Raw genomic sequence first — 21257 nt, forward strand, 5'->3', positions numbered from 1 at the left:
AAATGTTGACCCCGAGGAAGATGGGCACCCAAAAGCACTCGACATTGCTTCCCAGCGTTTTTTTTTCTTTTGCGACGCTCGGTATGATTTATTAGAGCATTCATTTTGAAGAACATCACGCATGAAAGCTTCTCACACAAACCATTCCTGCAGGCGGCACCGTATGGGCGGGAAATGGGCGGGAATTGTTTGCAATGGGACTGCCAGGGCTGCTTATACGATCACGAGATGTGTATCGCGACCTACCACCGGGGACGTCGTGTGCTGCCAGCTTCACAGATCGGATAGAGCTCTTGACCTGAATAAACTAGAACCATAATAGTTGCGCCGGCTGCACTATCTTTCTCTCTCTCTCTCTCTTTCTCTCTATTACACACATGGGCAGCACGTTGCACTGCTTCAGAAGGCGAAGAAAGCCGAGATGCTACAGCTGCTGTTTGCCCACTTCAACCACCTGATTGGATGCAATCCATTTCGTAGCAATAACATACTACTGCTTCAACTACTGCCACTCTACTACGCGTTGCCGCAATCTAGGTGTAGATTTGTACTGTTTTTTTATTTATTCTAGTGAATCGATAGGTATTTAGCTCATAGCAGACGTTGATGGCCTTGGCATTTTTCGGTTGTGTTTTACTTATTTACAATTAGTCTTACTTACTGCCTACTTTTACACCTTTACTAATACTATAAGCTATATTACTGCTACCGAATGTTTCGATTCCATTTGAATAGACTCCTTTAGCTTTCTGTTTAGCTATTAGTGGATACATTTCTAACTACCTTGAAACGAGTTACTATAGCAACGCATAGCGATTATGGATGTAGTACTGAACAAAATCTTTACAACACATACACACATACCACAAATAAATACACACACACACACACTCACATACGCTGTGATTGGTATCGGGATAGATTTGAGCAAAAAATTGCATTACACCGACAGCAAATACTTAATATTACACCGAGCTAGAATAGTCTATCTGTAATTTCACTGTTTTCTTCTCTTTTATCTTCCTTTCTTCCTCTTTCTACTTTGCGTACTCTCGTTACAGAAAGAATTATTTTTGGGTAGAATAGATCCTGGTTCACCTCGCGGTGAACGTAAAATGTCTTCTTCTAGTTCTTCCTCAATGAAGACTAAGTGGCTAAAAGCGTTCCGTAGCCTGAAACCGGCAGGTTCGGCGAACGATAGGTAAGTGGAACAGTTTTTTTTTAACTTTATCTCTCTCTTTCTTCCCCCTCCCCCACTCGCTCTCTACAACCTCCCTCTGGTTACTGTAGCGTTTGAATGATCCCTGTTCTCCCTATTTTCCTTGTTGTTTTGTTTCTTTAGTTTGCTCCCAATCCATCCCACTCCATCTACTGTTCTTGGCTCATTTTGCCCCACCGAACCGTTGCAATATCTTAAGTTTCAAGCCTTTCTTCGCATTTATCGCCCGCTTTATGTTCGCTTAACGTTTTGTTTTACTCTTTCTTCGCCCCTGCCTTCCCATGGTCCATTTTTACCCTTATCTTCACCACGCCTTAACTTTTCTCACCGATGACTTTTCCATTTTCTTCTGCGCGAATTACTCACGCCCTGGCCCAAGCGGAAGGGGCTTTCCACAATCCTTTATAATGTACCTTTTCGCCGCACAACACCGCTCACGCTTTTAAAATAGCGGGAACCCTACCCCGCCTTAATCTTTTCTGCGCGCGCTTTCCCATGTTCCCGCTCTCGGCACCCGGGTCTCCATCACCTCCGACACCTCCATTCAATCCATCCAGGCATCCACGGGGGCCCAGGTTCATTACCGGGAACCATCCATTAGGCAAAGAGACCTCACCCATACCTCGCCACACATCTCAACCTCCAAACACCGGCCCATTTCAGGCAGGCGTGAGCAAATGGTTGTAGTGCCACGGTCTTTCAAGAATGCGACTGTCTGCAGGGCATCATCATCCGCTTTCATCACAAATGATAACGTGTTAGTGTAGGAAAAGGCAGAAGAAGAAAAAAAACACCCGGGCGTATAACCTTGCTTTTCTATTCGAAACGGCTACACGACATTTTCATGAGTGTTGCGGGAGGAAAAATCAGGATGAGCTCAACATGGACCGTTGTTGCCTGTACAGACCCTCTAGCACGATCTGGTGCCAGCGTGGGGCATAATTTTCATCTACACGCTGCCGCTACACGTGAATTAACTGCTTCGACTCGCTTTTGATCGCAACAGCAATGGCGCCGCTATTGGCAGCGTTTTGCCGTTGTCGTTAACATTTTGTTTCGTGTGTGTGTGTATTTTTTCTTTTTCTTGCTCGCTTTCGTGATCACTTTATTGTGAACAATGAATGAAATGAGGCAACATTTCATGGCTTTTTGCTTCGATTGTTAGGTGTGAATCACTGCCATTATTAGGTGAATTATTTCAACCAAGCCAATGGCATGTTTTCATTTTTCCTTGCAAATGGAACTGATTTTAATAATATATATTAAAATCTTGTTACACATCAAAATCATGCTACGCGAAAATGTAATGAGCGTGTATTACTTCATTATCAAAGAGTTACCTTGGAGCCAATTTTATAACGCATTATAAGCTAGGTCTTCGGTGACTGTGTTACGGATGCGCTATTGTGATTGAAAACGGATGCGTCCTCTCGTAACAAGTATTTCCTGGATAGTTATAAAATATAAAATATAAATTTAAGCCAAGCCAATAATGTATGATATCAAAACATATTTGTACTTCAAAAGGAAGACACATAAAGATCATCTCTTTCTTGCTTTAAAAGCCTTACCTCAATTGTTCATTATAATATAGTAGTTATTTGAGGATCTTAACCTTAAATATGATGTTGAACATGTCCAAAGGATAGGAAATTTGCATTAGCCCGATAACCGGTTTTAACATTCATGCGTATGATGATAAACTTAGCTATACAGTCGCATTCGAATCGCCCCAACCGACCGCAATGTATTTTTTTCCTGCTATAAACTTCAAAATCTTGTGCAAAACATCCCGTTTTCCCAGCTTAGGCACTGCCCTGCTGTCTAGAGCCTTAATGCCGCTGCCTCATGCGTATGCGAAAACTGTTAATAAAAACTTTCATTTGATTTCTTTATTGCCTTCCTATTACTTTTGCAATTCGGTAACACACAATTAGTACCAAAACCAATCAAATGTACCATGCAGTGTCTACGGTGTTGACTATGAGGTAACAACATACATCAACAACAACAAAAAACAACCAAATAATATATAAACAATATACTCTACTGTATAAACGTATATAAGTATTGCATTTACTGTCGTAGTGTGTGCTCCACGTGTAATATTAAGGAGATAGCATATATATCTATTATATGTTACCATATCGTATAATCACCTATTGGAATTATGTATACGTTTTAATCCCCGTTTATTTATTCCTTTACGACTAGTAGTAGCACAGAGCCGCAGAATCCTCTGTTTAAATTAGGCGTACACAATAATGAAGATGATACACTTCTCCTCAGTTAACAGCTCAATCAGAATATATATGATAGTAGTTGCATTTGCGTAAAAGCTCCTTAAAGTCGTCTCGAAGAGATTGTATAGTATCAAATGTATTAGAGAATAGGAGAAAAAACAATAAAAAAAACAGTTAACTGTTTACTCGATTTATTTTAGATTTGAACATTATCTAGTCAATCCCGATAGATTTGCTTCAATCTCGCCTATAGAACAATTACGATGATATTTTCACTGCTTTTCCTTAGTTTTCGTATAGTTTGCTAGACTTCAGGCAACAAAATGTGCGTTTGTGTGTGTGTGGCTATTGTTTGACTAACATTAATGTATGCGTTGAAGTATTACCTTCAGTTTCGCTGAACAAAGTGCTTTTTAACCTAATGTAACATTTCATTTACAAAATTTTCTTTTTTATGCTCTTATCTCACGGTTGAACGCGGACATAGTGATAAAGATGTAGCCCCTAATGTTCATAAATATAGCTACACTCAAAGAATGTATCGTCCTAAGTTCTTGCACAAAACCAGCAACTAGCTGTGGGATAAAAGTTTTGACAAAATACTGAACTATAAAACCCAAACCATTTTTTTCCATTATTACAATTGTGGATAGGAGATACTTCAAAGCTACGATAAAATGTCTGATTTTCTTACCCAATCAATAACACGACGAAATGTATTAAATTACCCTAAGTCTTCAACACTATCACTAACGATGTATCTATTTTTGGCCTACGTTCTGCGCCATCAGCTACCACATATTTCTACCACTTTTTTATTTTTCAACTGAGTGTCTACTTGCACGTATGCAGCCGTACGGTTTAGCAACCGGTCTGTTCTTCCTTCAATTCTTCTCTAATATCGTAATTTACTACATCCTTGCAGGAAGAGCGGTAATGGAGCACAAATCCGCTTCGATGGCACCGATAATCACAATCTACAGGAGTACACCTACAAAAAGATCACACCGTGCGACGTTTGCTCGCAAGTGCTACGAGGTACGTACATTCTACTCGAAAGGCTTCGGCAACTGTTCGATCGATGCAGCGGACGGTGCCCATCAACCCGCGCAAAAGTGCTTTTGTTGATTGTCGTAGAATTTTTAGCCCCACCTCTCCCATAACCCCCTAGCGCCAAATAAAACTTCATCGTCTGTTGCCGGGCGCTGGCATCAGCTGGCCACCACAGGCACGCCGTACCAAAGCCGAACGAGACCTTATTGTGCTAGGTGTGTGTGTGTGTTTTTTTTTGTTGTTGTCGTTTTTGGCTTCAACCTGCCCGAAATAGAACACATAACTTTCGTATTTGGCCGTATGCGAAAGCGAACTACGACAATTTCGGAACATGTTAGCCCGAAAGTCGTTTTCCATGTGCAATGTGCCTTCTTGGCCGTTGAATTATTGATGCGAAACTCAATCATCTTCCCTGATCCACCAAACAAACCACTGTCACTGTGGTTGGAGACGTATTACATTTATGAAGACTGGCAGTGGCAGCAAAAGATGCTTCGGAGCATGTTTCAGAGCTTTTACTTCCATCATTAAATAATTCACTTCACCAACCTCCCATCCATCAGGACGGAAAGTTTTGGAAATCCTACGTACCACCGGCCGGGCTACAAAGCGTTGTCTATTTTTGTCCGCAGCATGTAACGATGGTACAGCTCGCCCGTACCAACAGTCCGGGTAGTTTTACTTAAAAAATCAATAGATAAAGATCGCGAGTACAGCACAGTCTCTGGTCAGGTCAACCTCGTGAACTTCATCTCCAGTTTGTACAATTGCACAACTGAGTCAATTGTTCACTGTTCACAGTGAAAATCATCCAAAACTTCGAGCTATCATTGAATTATTTCAAATGCTTTTCACGGGTTTGACATGTTTGAGGTCACCTGAGAAACCTTGCAAAATAAATCAATTACTTTTCAGTAAGCGTTTGTAATGTCTCGTTAAATGCATTATAATCTTCACATAATGCTGCCTGTGATGTAGTGCTTACGTCTACTCTAATATCAACTATTACATTCTAAAATTTGACCAATACACCATTACAAAACTCAACTCGTAAGCTGAATACAGTCAGAAATAGTGCCACTCCGTAATTCATTTAAAGGATATCGGATGTGTAACAATAGAATAAAATGCAATTTTCCACGAATAACATTGATTTAAGATTAATCAATATTATCATTAAATTTTTAGCGTTTTATATTTATTAGGTATTTTTTTTATCGAAACACTCAAAGTCAGTGCTTATTTCATGCAATAGTAGCTAGACCTCGTTTTGATGATAAAGTCTGAACAATTTTTCAGGAATCTTTTGGACCTTTAAAATACTAATTTCAACACTAGTGACATCTTCGTACCGTTACAGCCTTCAACAAACAAAAACAGCAACTTTCATCAGCGTTTACGTAGATCGTTATATTTCATTTGAATCAAACGACTTTTAACGTAACTATGTTTTGGCACTGTCTCATACATGTCTTGGCAAAAAGTTTTAAAAACATTATCTTTCATTGAAGACTTTCTCTTCAATGATAATGTGTTGCGATACGTATATGATACGATCAATTGGACTTACTTAGGCTTTTTTTGGTGAACCTTTTCAACCGATTGGAAATTTGCAAAATTTGATGTTTTTGCACAACAACAGAATATGAACATAAGCAATCACATGTACAAGATATTTCAAGTAAATAGCTACATAATTTGACTCTTAAAATTCTAATATCTTTAAATCCAGTGTACGTGGAAGTCTGAAGTATAATCATTATGAAGAATATTTTTCGTTTGAATTACCCACTACATCTTGCAACACATGTATTCTGTAAGCTATAGTATACACATTTAAAACACCTTTGGTAGATAGTTTGCAATATTCCAACGCATCTGCTTCAATTTAAAACACAGTGTTTCTCGTATATCGTTTCCTCCCTCAAAAGCTTTAAAAACTAGCAGAACCCAGAGGGACGCAAACCGTATGCTCGTACACAAAGCACATTATAATTTAATTTCCAAATTATGAACACTACTGTTGAATTGATCCGTCATGGGCGTGCATTGTAGCCGGACTGTGCCGGAATAAATTATGAACGATCATGGAGAATGCTCGAGGTCAGCACCCAGCTTGGGTGCGCTTGGCAGGCCCATTACCCAAGCCATCGACAGCAGTTCTGATGTCCACGAGCAAGCGCACATATAGCACGTATCCAGTGTGCTGTGCTTGGCATTATGTCAAAATTTCCCGTGTGGTTAGACTTGAAACACATCGACTGCTGTCTCAAACGCCGAGATGAACTCATGTGTTCCATTATGGTGTTCTTTTTTGTGAGTGTGCGGTTTTTTCGCTTCTTCTTCGTTGTTTTGTCCCTTCCCTCACTATAAAATGCACCTGATGCACACAATGGGGCGATAGGTTTCGTTGCCTATGCTTACCTATGCCAACGCTCTCTCCACCTATAACATCGATTGTGTGCACTGTCTACAGGTGTCATTTTAACGTAATTATTCAACTAACGAAAGCATTTTTAATTGATTCACCCCATTTCACCCCATTCCCCAAGGGAGGCCCGCGCTACTGCCCGGGATCGTGCCACACCTCCAGCATCGGGCTGGATATGATTAATGGAATTATCCATTTACCGCTTTCTTTCTTTTCTTTCTCTCATTTTGTTCTTCCGTCCGGCTTTTTCGGTCACGCCAGGACACACCCGCCAGGGCCTACGGTGCCGCATATGCAAGGTGAACGTGCACGCCGACTGTGCTTCGCAGCTGCCAAAGTGTCAGGTAAAGCAGAAGCTGCTCCGCCGCCAGAAGAGCACCTCGGAAATCGAGAACCGTGCCACCGAGGTCGAGGAAGAAAGTGAGTACAACAATGCACCCGGTCTCAACGTCCATTTCTCTCTCTCTCACTCCATCCACCATCAATCGTTTTTCGCGTTATATTTTTTGTTTCAACCCGATTGCATTCGGGAAACCGTTGCCGGTCGTTTTTCATCCGCTCACCTACGCGACGACCCGGCTGTCGTTGTTCGCGCCGTCTGTCAAGCAGACAGGGCGGCCTCGACAAATCGTGCTTTTGTTTTAATTATTCATCCACATGCTCTAGCCAACCGTCGATGCGCCCAAAATGGCTCAAGCGAAAACACTACTAACACTACTTACAACAAACAAAACAGCAAACAAAACAAAAGACTGCCGCTGCTTCCAGTTCCGTCATGCTATCAAGGCACTAGCAACCGACTACTACCTCAAATTATCGCGACATTTGTAGGGTTCTGTGGCCAACTGTTGTGTGCCTTGCGCCTGGTAGTTTTCATCGTGTGAATGATTTGTTCAAGTGTCAGTTACTATCTGTGTTGTTTTGTTTTATTTTATTATTTAATTGTTTAAATCATTGATAGCTTCGCTAGCCCGCACCACATTCAAAAATGGCTTATCGGAGTCGTCTGACCGGGCTTGATCATACTCAAAACATACCAGAAAAAACAATACTAAACAAACATATGACATTGAAGCAGTCTTGCTGTTCTCTATAAAATATATCGTGTTAACTATAATTTGTAAATATCTCTGATACTATGTTCCCCACGCCAACACCCACTGATGTCCCACTGACTTCTCTTTCTCCAAATACTGCTACCCCACTCTCTCTCTCTCTCTTCCCTCCCCCACGCCCTCCACCTCCTCGTCTCACCATCCTGTCCATCAGTAGTCCTGTATTTCTTTCGTGTCCTTCGCTACAAAACCGCCACTGGCCCAGACACAGACGCAACTAACAACGAAAACCCTCATGATCCCTCCTCAACAGAACCAACCGATGTCGATCAGATATATCAGGTCCTTAAGCAGGCGGGCGAAATTTCCAGCGGCAAAATTGTTGTCGATCCGTCAAAGGGCCCAGGACCGATCGGGTCGGTTGCAGCCGCCGCAGCTGCCGCCGCCGCCGCCGCAGGACACAACCAAACCGTCTCGAACCCTCCGCTAGACATTCCCGTAGTGAAAGTGCCTGAGTATCCGGACCGAGCGCCATGGCGGGGACCAGTCAAATCTCAGGGGCCAAATTATCCACACCAGAAACAGGGACTGACTGCACCCGTTGCAACGGACATGTCATGCTCAGGTCCGCCGGTGGTTCCGTTCCCGAGCGGAACTTTTTTATTTGTTTTCACTATTAGTTTTTTTCTGTTGTCTTTGCTCTTTTTAACTACATGTTCCGTTTGGCCAATTTCGGTTGTTTTTGTATATCGTTTTTGTTTCATTCTTTCTTTTAATGTCACAGCACCGTGTCCAGTTCAGTTTGTTTTTGACGCTACTAGTTTAAACCTTCTTCTCAAGCGCGCTGTGTCAACCTTTTTTCCTCTATCTCAGCTCTATTGCCTTCACCAATTTCTTCTTCGCTCTTTCTCTCTGTCCTTCTCTCTCACTGTCTCTCTTTCTCTATACTCCCGCAATAATTTATGCCTGAGTAGTCCGTTTTTTTCTTCCATTTGACTATCAGTTCGGTCAGCCGATCCTGCAGTCTCTGTAGATACCGTTATAATGCTTTACCTTATGTACTTTAGCATCTCCTTTCGCTAGCGCGAATGCACGCGAGTTATCCTTTTTTGTACATAGACATCTACGGATCGTAGTTGAACGCATTGTTGCTATTTCTAGTTCGTTAATCTCACTCGAAGTGAACATTAGAAAATTGGATTTTGTAGATTTTTTGTTCATCTTATGGTTGTTTCATCGATCGCTCGCCAGCTAGCAGCTGAACATTCGAGAGTTAGTATTGTTCAACTTTTGTAGTAAATATTCTGTATTGAAGAAAAAAAATGTATTGATGAATTTTAATAATCGGGATAACCATGGCGAAAGCTTCATTTTGCGTTTTCTTTACAACTCAACAAATTTAGATATCTTCTCAATCATTTCCTCGATATTCAATCATATAATCTTCAAGTCCCACCAATGCGAAATACATGCATATCTAAAGCCTTGAACATAACAATATCTATTTCTTCAAATCATGGACTTTTCCTGCTCAAAAGTCTAAATGTCGATTGATCTTTTACTTCTTACATACAAATCAGTCTTAGGTAGATTTTTGAAAACTCCTACACTTCTAAGGTACATCATGCTCAAGCATCACCAAATATAATGCAGGAAGGTCATACAAATTAGCCTTTTATTCACATTTTTTTACATTTAAATTCATTTACATTCTTTTTACATTTAAACTAGTCTCCAAACAAACAAGAAAGACGGTCCTAAAAATGAAAAAATATATCTAAATTTAATAGTCATCAAGCAATTTCATAATATTTGGTTTTCACAATTTTATAAACGAAGGCGATAGTATCGACAGCCACTTGCACATTAAAATTATTCAATCTATTCTATTTTTTTCAATACAACATAAACAATAATGTGATTAGTAAAACTTGTATAACTTTTCGGACAGTCAAAGGATGGAAAACGTATAACTCGAACATTATTGTTATTCAATGAATTTACATATTTATTTCAAACCTACCATAGCTACCATACCAACTTATGACCATTGCTACCATTCTGAGCACGATTTGAAATACTTAAACCCTATCAGTGCATAATCGATAAGCATAATCAAATAATTGATCTTTTCGCCTTGCATCCCACATAGTACGAAAAAAGCTCTCTCACCCAAACACAACCATAGGCACATGCATAATTACTTTTTCGAAACATTCAACAATTCACGCTGAAGATGCAGACGGGTAATGGGGTAAAATAAATCTTTCACACACATACACACACACGAACACGAACACCATCATCACCCTCGCCAGTTTATCAATCAAACTATCCAACCCGACCCAGCAATATGCCGGGGCCATCCCGCATTAAGCCCGCATCATTAAAAGTCACTTGTTTTGTCCCTTCACATTGGCCAGATATGCGCGTACCCACGAACCCAAACACGCACCAGGCGGCGGCCATCGATTCCGGTGCCAGGCGTCGACTGTTTGCAGGCTTCCGACCCATGTCCGGCTTCGGCATATTGCGGCTACGATCGGCACAGCATCGATCGATCTCGCTACCTGAAAGTAATTAATTGCAGTTGTTTCCTGCCCCGAATTTGTTTTCCAGACACTATCGTCGTTTTGTACCAATCGTGTTTTTTTCTTCTTCTTCTTTGTTTTCTGGCTCATATGCATATTTTTGTTTTTGATTGTTGTTTCTTTACCTATGCATTGATATGCTCTAAGTTTTCCTTCTGCGTCTGAGTGTGCCGATAATAATATGCAGTTTGAATGTCTTGCCCTCCCCTTTAGTGTCCCTAAGCTAATCGGTGTTTGTTTGTTTTGAGCGGAGGCAACACAATGGCTTCAAAACATCGAAATTTTGTATTTTTTTTATCACCAAACCGACCAAGCTGCTCTAACATGCCAGTCCGTTTTAGGCCAATAGTTAATTAAATGTATTCCTAATTTTTGCCACACGGTGTCTCTTGCAACACGGTGGTTTGGTTTAACATTTTCCAACCCTACGCCAACGACTACGCCCTTCTACGTTTGCTCCTGCAACTGCCCGTTGCCATCTAGTCGATAGCCGGCATCATCAATTTATATGGAAAATGTTCCCAAAACCGCTGCCACCACCATCCTTTCCACCAAACCTCTACCGTTTCTGTGTGCTATCGTGTTTGTTGTCGTATTCTGCAGCTTAAAACGTACTTTATTTTTACTCGCCCGTCCTCATCCTACCGAAAAAAAAAAGGTGCAGCTGCATCATTTTTGTTTTCATTTACCGTTTGTGCAGTGTGCAGCCTACATGCATCTAGTGACGTGTAATGTGTGTGTGTGTGTGTGTGTGTGTGTGTGTGTGTGTGTGTGTGTGTGTGTGTGTGTGTGTGTGTGTGTGTGAATGTTGTGAGTGTGTTGTGATTTTATGTACGCCTCACCTCCACTGCTAGAAGTACCAGGAAAACCATGCCCAAGGCATCATCCATTCCACATCCTGTTGGTGTGTTGCGCACCACCATAGATGTACCATACACATAGACACATAGACACGCATACATTCGACATCGATTGATCGATCACGTATCACGCTCTGGCCGATGTGCAGTGTACCATAGTGGCAGTGGTGGCAGCCCACGTGCAGCCACGGTAAGGATGATGGAAAACCAATTAGATGCTCTACAGATGATTTCCCGACTCTTTTTCCTTCGCTTCATGCTCTTTGTCTTGTTACCCATCGTTCTCACCCGCTACCTCTCTATCTCTCTCTTTCTCTTTCTCTGTACGTACTTTCTTGCTTCACAAAGTCCTCCTGCAGTCATTCAAAACCCTCCCCCACGCAGGGAACGGCTTTTGTTCGTCGGGAAATCGCTCAGTGCAAGATCTTTCCATTGTTCAGCCGCCATCAATAACGACTGCCATAGCCATCGTTGCCATCGACATTCGGCACAAATCTGCAGGCTCGAACAGGCTGCAAAACGTTCGCCAATAATTGACAAAAGCATTTGCCACACAATCGTTTGTGTGTGTGTGTGTGTGCGCATATATGTGTGTGTGTGAGAGAAATAGTGAAGTTCCGCTTTCCATTTTTACTAACACAACCGTTATACCCGTTGCAGCGTTATTGTGTGCAGTTTTTAACTACTAATTGAAGGATCGCTTGAGCGATCATTAACCATTAACCAAGCTATGCTGCTTTCTGATTGTGACGGCGCAACTACTAACCGCATCATTAGCGTGGTTTGATCATGAATGGTTTGGACTGTCTCTCACTCTCTTTCTCCCTGACTCTTTGTCCAATTTCCACATTGTCCTCACATTGAGCGCTTGATGTAATCGTATCGTGTATGTTTACTCTCTTTCTCCTTATTGTTTTAGCGGAAGAAGATGACATTATGATTTCGACGCGTCCGTTCGGTCAGCCACTTTGCTTCGTGGTGGAAGAACCGCCGCCCGAGGAGATGCAATCGGGCAAAAAAGATGGCAAGCGAAAGAAGTGAACGTCACGATCGGACGGTGTATAGGTATAGGCGGCCTGACAGAATACTCACGTGTTGAACGATGATTCTTACTCTTAAGCAAGCAGATAAAGGACAATTTCACCGACACAAGCTTAGCATAAGGTTTTGTTTTGGCAACATTACTCCCCCTTGCCAGTTTGAGACACGAGCCGCGGCACCCCTGGAAGATAAACACATCGAAATCAGATGATATCTTTTTCTTTTATTGTATGACTTGCTATACACGCCTCCCGTGTGCTTCACGGCACACGAGTTTGCGCTTGCAAACACACGCTCTGCGAGATGCCTGTGCTGTACGAATTAATATGGTTGCAGTGGCCCTGTTTTGTTATCCTCTCCGTTTGAATAAAAGTTGTTAATTTGGTGCATTGCGTTGCAATGTTTGATTACGTAGCATCATGTGTTTGTGTGTAAAGCAAGCGACAAACCCGGATCGGATTTTGATTTTAATTCCTAAACCGAGCAAAAGCAGTTCGTTTTAGTTATTGTTCCTTGGACACGTTGGATTAGGACACCAGTTAGTTGCGACAGTTACAATTTTAGCTTTGGCAAGGGTAAGGTTTGACATTTGCGTCCCGAATCCGCTCGCAGCCAGACAGCTCGCACCAGTAGCCTAGAACGACTAATTTCTCTGTTAGATATCGCTCATCGGGATAGTTTTTAGGTTTCATATTTATGCGATCAAAAATAGAGAAAAAATCCCATCCCTGCTTTGCCGTCAACGCATTTGCATTGCGCTCAGATCGATCGATCTACATCCCTTGAACGGAACGTTTATAAGCGATGTGGTGGTACGGTTTTTTGTTGTATCCACCCAAACGAATATCTTCGATTTCAAATGCATGAGAGATGGCTAAAGTATATCGCTGCCTGGTACACGGACATGCACACACATATATTTCTCCCGGCAAAGGAAAAACAGATTAGCGAAACGGTTATCGAACGGACTGTGATAAATACGAATAGCGAAGTCTTCACTAATGCTACCCAAGCACGAACCAGCCCCAATAGAACCCCACTCACACACACACATACACACCCGTTCAGTTGTTGTTCATTTTTGTCCCTCCAATAATGGAACGAACAACAACAATAACACGATGCTGCCTTGGAGAGCATTACAGTTTTCTCTAATTGCGTACACAATCACTCACACACACCCACACATACATACGATCGCACATAATAATAATATTCGTCCTAGACGCAGCAATAGGCCGGCACAGTGAGTCAACTGCACAAACTGAAAACCGAAGAAACGCAATAAATATAGCGCAACCCTCAACCGTGCCAAAGGGTTCGTGGCCTGATTTGTTCCGAATCCGAAAAACATCACATCCACAGAACGCCCTTCGCGTTCAAGCCGTGCTCGAGTGCGATAAAGGGATAACAAACCCGAACAGTTGCTGTCAAGCAGTTCATTTTGCCTCTACGACACCTTGATCTCCATCCTTTCTAGCGTAGGCCACGACTACGGGGCCTCTACCGTTGTTGTACCGTTGTTGGTCTTAAATGTCTTGTCTGCCGAACCACCACTCAACGTATTCTGTGCTGTTGTTTTTACATGTTTCTATTCCTTCCTTCTTATCTCTGCTCCACTGCTGTTGTCTTCCGCTTACTCGGTGTTCTTTTCCTGTTTAGTGTTTTGCTTCCCTTTTTCACCTAATGCCTGTTCTTACAAGCCAGCTTAATGTTTCAATTGCTGGCCATCATTTTTCTCCCACACTCCGGTTTCCCGGAACGGTTGTTGGGCGGTTGGGATAAGCTTTTTCCCTTACCTTCATTCGTAAGCAAATGAAGTAAGGCTGCTTTCCTGCCGCCCGGATACAAGCGGAAACACATTAAGTTGAATATGAAAATTTGATCTCGAGAGTATTTGCACAAATTATACGAGCTTTCCACTGGTATCCGCATTCGAACCGAAAGCGCGTCTTTCTCCTGTCCCACTCCTTATATCTCTCTCACACAAACTTCACCTCGTGCTCCATCGGTCCCGGTACGATGGTTCGATGGATTGGGATCCGGATCATTAAAATACGTATTATACAAAAGAAACAAACATACTGCCCATTATGCTTCACGCCGGGCCCTGTTTGTTTCATCTTGTCTGCACCTTTCTTCGCATAACGAACGCACACCGACGCGCGTTGCGACAGCAGATGAAGCGCAAGCGATGTGCGATTCCTCCATTACCACGGCCCGAGCAAGAGCGCCTGTTTGTTTCTTTTGCGATGTGCGAGCTCCGTGGAAGGAGCACAGCATTCGAATAATGAAAGAAAATGAGGATTAAATATGACAAGAAAGTCCACAGACTGCCATCTGCCGCTCGGTGCTGCTGAAAAGATGCAAATAAATGGAGCCCGCACACGCTGTTTTGGATGCCAAATATTATGGAACGGTTATTTAAGGTGCTTCAATTTTACGGCAAGTGTCTATGCACACGTCGGATGCGTGGGCACACCTACATACATGCTTCAAGTGATTGCATTAAACATTTGTTTAAGGTTGATACATTTTAAAGCATTGCTACAGTTATAAATCGAACGAATATCAAAGATATCTTTGCGAGCAAAACCACTTGATTGAGTGTGAATTATCGAATGAAAATTTGATGTCTAAGGTTTTCTATTTTTGTCTTGACCCATGAGTCGATTGTTATATTGCATACATTTTCTAATTTTACCAGAGAAAACTAGTATTGGGGTCCTTTCCGTTTTAAGTTGGTAGGCTGAAATTTCAACCTGTCAGCTGTTTGCATTGTATAACAGTTTCTGAGCAGCTATCTATGTGGGTATAACATACAGGTTCTGCTTCTGAATGAAGATTTTAAGAGTGTTTTGTGTATTCGTCAAGCCTCCAGAAAGCTTGTTTGAATAAAAGTTTTCACCCATTCGGTGAAAACGTGATATTTAAATTTGGTTATAAAAAAAACATGCTATGAGACCACCTGGACTACACTTTGATTCTGGATTCCATCACCAGATCTCTTTAATGCACGTTGGGATAAATGATAAACCTTGTTTTGCCATTTTTTGAGTAGGAACTTGAATCTAATTCTAGTAATTGAAAATTACAGGCTATCAGATCAGATTTTCTATCAGATTTTCTTCTGTCTATGAAGTTACAGTAGTTACTTTGTGATAGTAAGAAGATATCAATATGGTAAAAAATGAACATACTTTTTTTTTATTTCTATTAAACCATAACTGTAGAACAATAACAGTTCTGGATTATTTACAACTTTTTTTGTTTATGTACTTAGTACAAAAACCACTTACTAATATTTTTGATTGCATTTTAAAAATAAGGATTGACTTAAATCGATGTACTACTGAATATGTACATTTTTCGACTATACTTTTTGATACATGTTTCGACTTACTAAAATGTATGTCAGGTTGAGAAAATATAACAATATGTGTTTTTGTTTATTGAAAATTTCAATATTTTATAAGCCTAAAAAAGTGACAGCCTATAACTTCCATTACACCCTGCAGTATAAGTTAATAATTATTTTGTAATGAAACTAAACATATTCTAATAGGATCACTGTTTAGAGAAATAACAAATATTCCTATTTGGTTAAACCCGACACACTATAACTGTTCTACATCAATACTTCCATAACACGCATTTAACTGATACTGTAACTTCATATCTCCATACCATAACTAGATGTTCCACCATACATCCATTTCATTAACTTCATTGTAATTTAACTGTTTTATTTCAGTTGTTAAATAATGTATCTCGCGTACCATAAGCTGTAATATATTTGTAATGTATGTAGTTGCACAATTTTGCTCCAGCATGTGGATACCGTTTATGTGCACGTAGAACTTTCATATTTCCTTTCCCGTTTTTTCCCTATATCCCTATCAACCGTTGTGTAAAACCGAAAACCAAAGCAAAAACACGCTGGCGACACCAAAATGCTTTTAACAATCAGAAAACAAAAGGCCGTGCGGCCAAAATATCACTGTCATTCCGCCAAATAGCGCCTATCGACGGCTCTATTCATCGGCCAACGCCGCGGCATTACACAGGCAGGCAGCAGCCGGGAACCTAGCTCATCTGCATGGGTAGCCGTGTGAGCATAAATCATGTCGCGATTTTGCTGCGCTCACTGCCGCCCTTCACCATCGTCGTTCGGCTTTCCCGTTGTATGATTTTATAATCAGTGTTGAATAATGCAAATATATCATGGCTTCAAATAATCAACCTCATTTCGCTGACGGCACACGCGTTGATCGATGATGTACGCGTGGAAAGAGTGTATCGGAGCTTACTGGAGCATAAAAATGCCGATTCATCCCTCGATCCGAATACATGATTTAAATTGAGCAGTAGCGTTTTCATTGATTACATTTTCAAAAAAAAAGCAAAAAAAGCAAATGCATGTACCACTTCTGCACACTACGTTGCCAACGCTTTTTTGTATGAGTTTTTTTTTTTGATTGCACGTGTGAAACGTGTGCATTTTGGATAGCTGTAAATTGTTTCAAGGATGTTGTGTTTTAGTTTAGCACAGTGAATTAGCAGCACACAATCATCTTTCCTACACACACGCACGTTAGAGGCATAAAAGTGTTTGCAACATTTTAGGCCACTAGCCCGGCAAAGTGCCAATCAACCACGAGGAACTCGTTCCAAAAACCAATCCAAAAACTCGTGTTTGCACTGCTTTGCTGCTGAGCTGATGCAAAATATAGGCGCCACATTAACGAGTAACATGCACCAACCAATCGATCGATTTATCCATCACACCCATACTCGCTTCTTTGGCAACCGGAAGCTGCCAAGAGTCGCCTACACAACGTGTTCCCACCAGTAGCAGCGTGCAAAATCCCCCCAAGGCAGGCCGTACTGCAGGCCAACCCATCAAACATGCTGCTGTCGTGTTGCATGTGCTCACTTGCTTACCACACGGTGTTAGACATTTTGTGTTTCTGATCGCTTCTTAGCTTTTTTTTAAACGTTCCTGATCGCTTTTGTTTTGTCCGGAACAAGTTCTCCCTGCCCGCCGCCCTCGTTTTGGCCGCTGCGTAAATTAATCGTAAAATAATTCTTTACCCTGTGTACCCTGTGTAATACCTAACATTTGTAGCACCGCATTCACCTCGACGCCAAAAGCTGAACCTTAGAATGAAATCACTCAGCTTGGACTCACCAGAATCGTCCGAATTGCATGGGCAAATACGACGGCGACTTCCGGGACCGACCGGTCACGGTGGCCACGGCGGTTCTGGGGGTCACTTAGAACACAGCACGCCGCCATCTAACAATAGTAGGTTACACTGTAAGTATTAGCCGGTGGGGTGGGATTTGCCTTTTGGGAAAGAATGTATCATAGCCCCCCAGACCACCTTCCCCGTGCCCACCTGCCCCCTTGTCAATGGTGTTTTAGTTGTTCTAACCGAGCCTATCGGTGCTTCCTGCGCTGCGTTTCCTGTAGTGCGTCGCTCAGCTCCCGGCCCCTTTTCTGTTCGCTACACTTGCCCCGAATGCCTTGAAACATTTGAAAAATACATACTTTCCTTCACCCCCTTCGCCCATCGTTCCCCGTCCTCGTTTTGTTCTGCGCACCACCTTCACCACATTTCGTTTTGCTGCACACTGAAGCAACCGCGTGCGGTACAGATCAAACGATTTGGCGCGTTGCGGGGGCACCGCGCACCAAATCGTGTGTGTTCGGGGCATAGCCTAAATAACAAGCGATAGTAAAGTTTTACCCTATTCCGTTTCTTGTCTTACTGCATCGAATCGATATACCCGCGCCCGCACCAACAGCACCGTCGAGCCCATCGGGTACGCAGAGAAAATTCCTGTACGCTACGCGTGGCATGAAGACCGGTTCCGTCGATCTGCCGGACGAGATCGAAAAAAGCCTTTCTTCGGCCAGTACCTCTCCCTGCCCGTCGCCGGTTCGTCAAAATCAGGTGAGTTGCCGGGCAAGATTGGATTCAAACCCGGTAGCATTTTTCACATTGCTTAAAATGGCCAAATGATTGCAATCTTTCCCTATCTCTTTCTTGTGCATTCCGCTAGATACGTTGGTTTTCTTACGCTGTTTCCCAGCATTTTGATTATTGATTATAAAGCTTGTTAGCTTAAAATTAAAAAAAAACTTGAAAGAGGCTTCCTTTAAAACATGCAGGGTTTTCCAAGTCACTTTCGAATGTGCACATAATTATTCGCCGCTTAGATGTTTTTCAACAGCTGTCAAAAGGTCTATTAAACAAAGGTCAAAGGTCAAAGGTCTTCATATTAAAATTTCAGTTTTTCACGCCACACATCACAAAGAACTGTCAGACTAAATCCAGCTTGAGACGTGTTGAAAATCAAGTAGAAGAAATTAAAAATTATGATGATGAAAATGAAATGAAAAATCAGTTTTCAATGTTAATTTTCCAATGTAAACATTGTTTTTCATCGCGCGCAAGAAGTTATTCCACATCACTCTGATATTTCATTTTCATCATAATAATTTTTAATTTATTCAACACGATTTTCAACACTTCACCTGTCAACGGGTGACTAGATCCGGCTTCAAGCCTCGGTGAAAACAACGATGGCAGCAGCCCGTTGAAGTGTCGAAAATCATGCTGAAGAATCAGATCGATGTGGAATAACATTTTACACGCGGTAAATAACAATGTCTACATTCGAAACAGGATTGGAAAACCCTGTATCCAGGGTGTATATGCTTCATAATAAAATTTCAGTTTTAACATTGGGATTTTCAACACATCACAAAGAACTGTCAAAATTAATCCAACTTGAGAAGTGTTGCAAATCAATCTGAAAAAATATATGACGATGATGGAGGCCAATTGGCTCAAAGTCTCTATAAAAATAAACAAAACAAACCGCGTACATAGGTGAATAACAACGTTTACATTCGAAACTTGGAAACCCCTGTAAATCATAGACAATTGATCAGTGAGAAGCTACAAACGTATTATTGCTTTTAGAGTAATTACGCTACACTGCAATTCAATATTTAAGTTACGTGAAAATTTATAAAAAAAATTCTTTAGTCAATTCTTTGAGCATTTCGTAAATAGTCGAAAATCGTTGGAATGAATTAATATAAAGTTTGTTTATTTGTAAAAACTTTTTAAACAAATTAGGGATCTTTGCAAATTTTAGAAACCTAAAAATCTTGTTATGTTCCTTTAAGGAAAAAAATAATTGAATACTTAATATAATATATACTGTAATATTTAATATATATATACTGTAATACTTTTGCATATTTGAAGCCTCCTTCTTCTTCATCTTTTTGACACAACAATCGTTGTCGGTCAAGGCCTCCCTGTACCATTAATGGGCTTGGCTTTCAGTGACTTATTTATTACTGTAGCATGATAGTCAGTCCTACATTAAATTTAAAAAATGATTCTCATGAATTTGAAATAGACTAAATAGACAAAATAGACTTTAAAAATTAGAGAAATGATAGTTTACACGCTAAAAGTGCCAATTGTTACTGATGCAGCATATAGCAATGGCTTTAAACGTTAAACGTAGTTTTTTTTCATTTTTTTGTTTAAATTGTCTCAAGATTATTCATTCGGATTATTTATCATTTAGTTTTTAAAGACATAATTTGATTTAAATCAATATTGAAGAAGGCAAACAATGAGGGTTCATTTGTAGAGATTTACGCTGCTGCATAACATATAAGCATAAAATAAATAAATAAATAAATAAATAAATAAATAAAAATATATAATTATGAGCAATCAAACACGATCGGAAAAGCTAGGATCTCCAGCTGTAGCTGTAATTATATTCACGTCATTCACTTAGCTAATTGATTGATTAAACCATAATAAACAGACCTTAAATAATCCGAAGTAATTAAATATACAAACAACTTCAATTATTACTCTCCTAGTATTTGAGTTAACTTCATTCTAGTACGTACAACCTTCCTTGTGTTCAAACATAAACTTCACTACCGTAATTTAATTGGTTTACCCATATAAACAGCATAGTCAGGCTCTTGAACATGGAGAAACATAGCCCATTGTATATTTGAACCAATGACTTTAAATTTTATTTAAAGCTTGCATTTGGCCGGTTTCGTGGTACAGTCGTCAACTTGTACTGCTTAACAACATACCCGTCATGAGTTCAAGTCCCGAATGGACTATGAATGGACACGTAGGACTGACTATCTTGTTATGGGTAATCAATAAGCTACTAGTGGTGCTGGTAGGCATTGACCGACAACGGTTGTCGTGCAAAAAAAAATGCATTTATTACCTTAAGAGATGAGGGCAAAGATACTGTACATTTAGAATAAGGCATCATGAAACCAAACATCGAAAAGTCATTCTTAAAAACTACATTTTTCTCATCACTATTGTGCAGAAATCTCATCGTCTCCTACCAACAAACCTCTACGTTGTTTTGTACAACTTCAAGTCCCGGCATCAGGATGAATTGGATCTGAAAGCAGGATACAAGGTACGTTAATCTGGTGACAAATGGATGAGCTAACAGAGTGATGATGATAAATATGTGATCATTACAGGTCACTGTGATCGATACATCTGATCCGGATTGGTGGAAGGGAAAGTGTCTCGGGAAGGTAGGCTACTTCCCTTCGAAATACTGCGCCAAGCTGGCTGCATCGGAGAAGCCGCTGCAAGTAACACACAACCTACAGGTGACGGATAACGAACGTGGAGACGGTACGCTAACATTGCTGCGTGATCAGATCGTTATTCAG

General features: G+C 41.0%; 1 protein-coding gene across 1 annotated transcript in view; it reads left to right on the forward strand.

Annotated features, from left to right (window-relative positions):
• Nucleotides 1-21257, forward strand: part of LOC120897400 — a 74454-nt gene that overhangs the window by 43728 nt on the left and 9469 nt on the right. The window contains 10 exon segments of the mRNA XM_040302248.1: nt 1062-1201; nt 3157-3207; nt 4388-4500; nt 7208-7366; nt 8315-8626; nt 10425-10577; nt 17622-17813; nt 18305-18453; nt 20897-20992; nt 21060-21257. Coding sequence (XP_040158182.1) covers nt 1062-1201; nt 3157-3207; nt 4388-4500; nt 7208-7366; nt 8315-8626; nt 10425-10577; nt 17622-17813; nt 18305-18453; nt 20897-20992; nt 21060-21257 — 1563 coding nt within the window.

The sequence above is a fragment of the Anopheles arabiensis genome, chromosome 2, assembly GCF_016920715.1.
Source record: "Anopheles arabiensis isolate DONGOLA chromosome 2, AaraD3, whole genome shotgun sequence".
In the NCBI taxonomy this organism is placed as follows: domain Eukaryota; kingdom Metazoa; phylum Arthropoda; class Insecta; order Diptera; family Culicidae; genus Anopheles; species Anopheles arabiensis.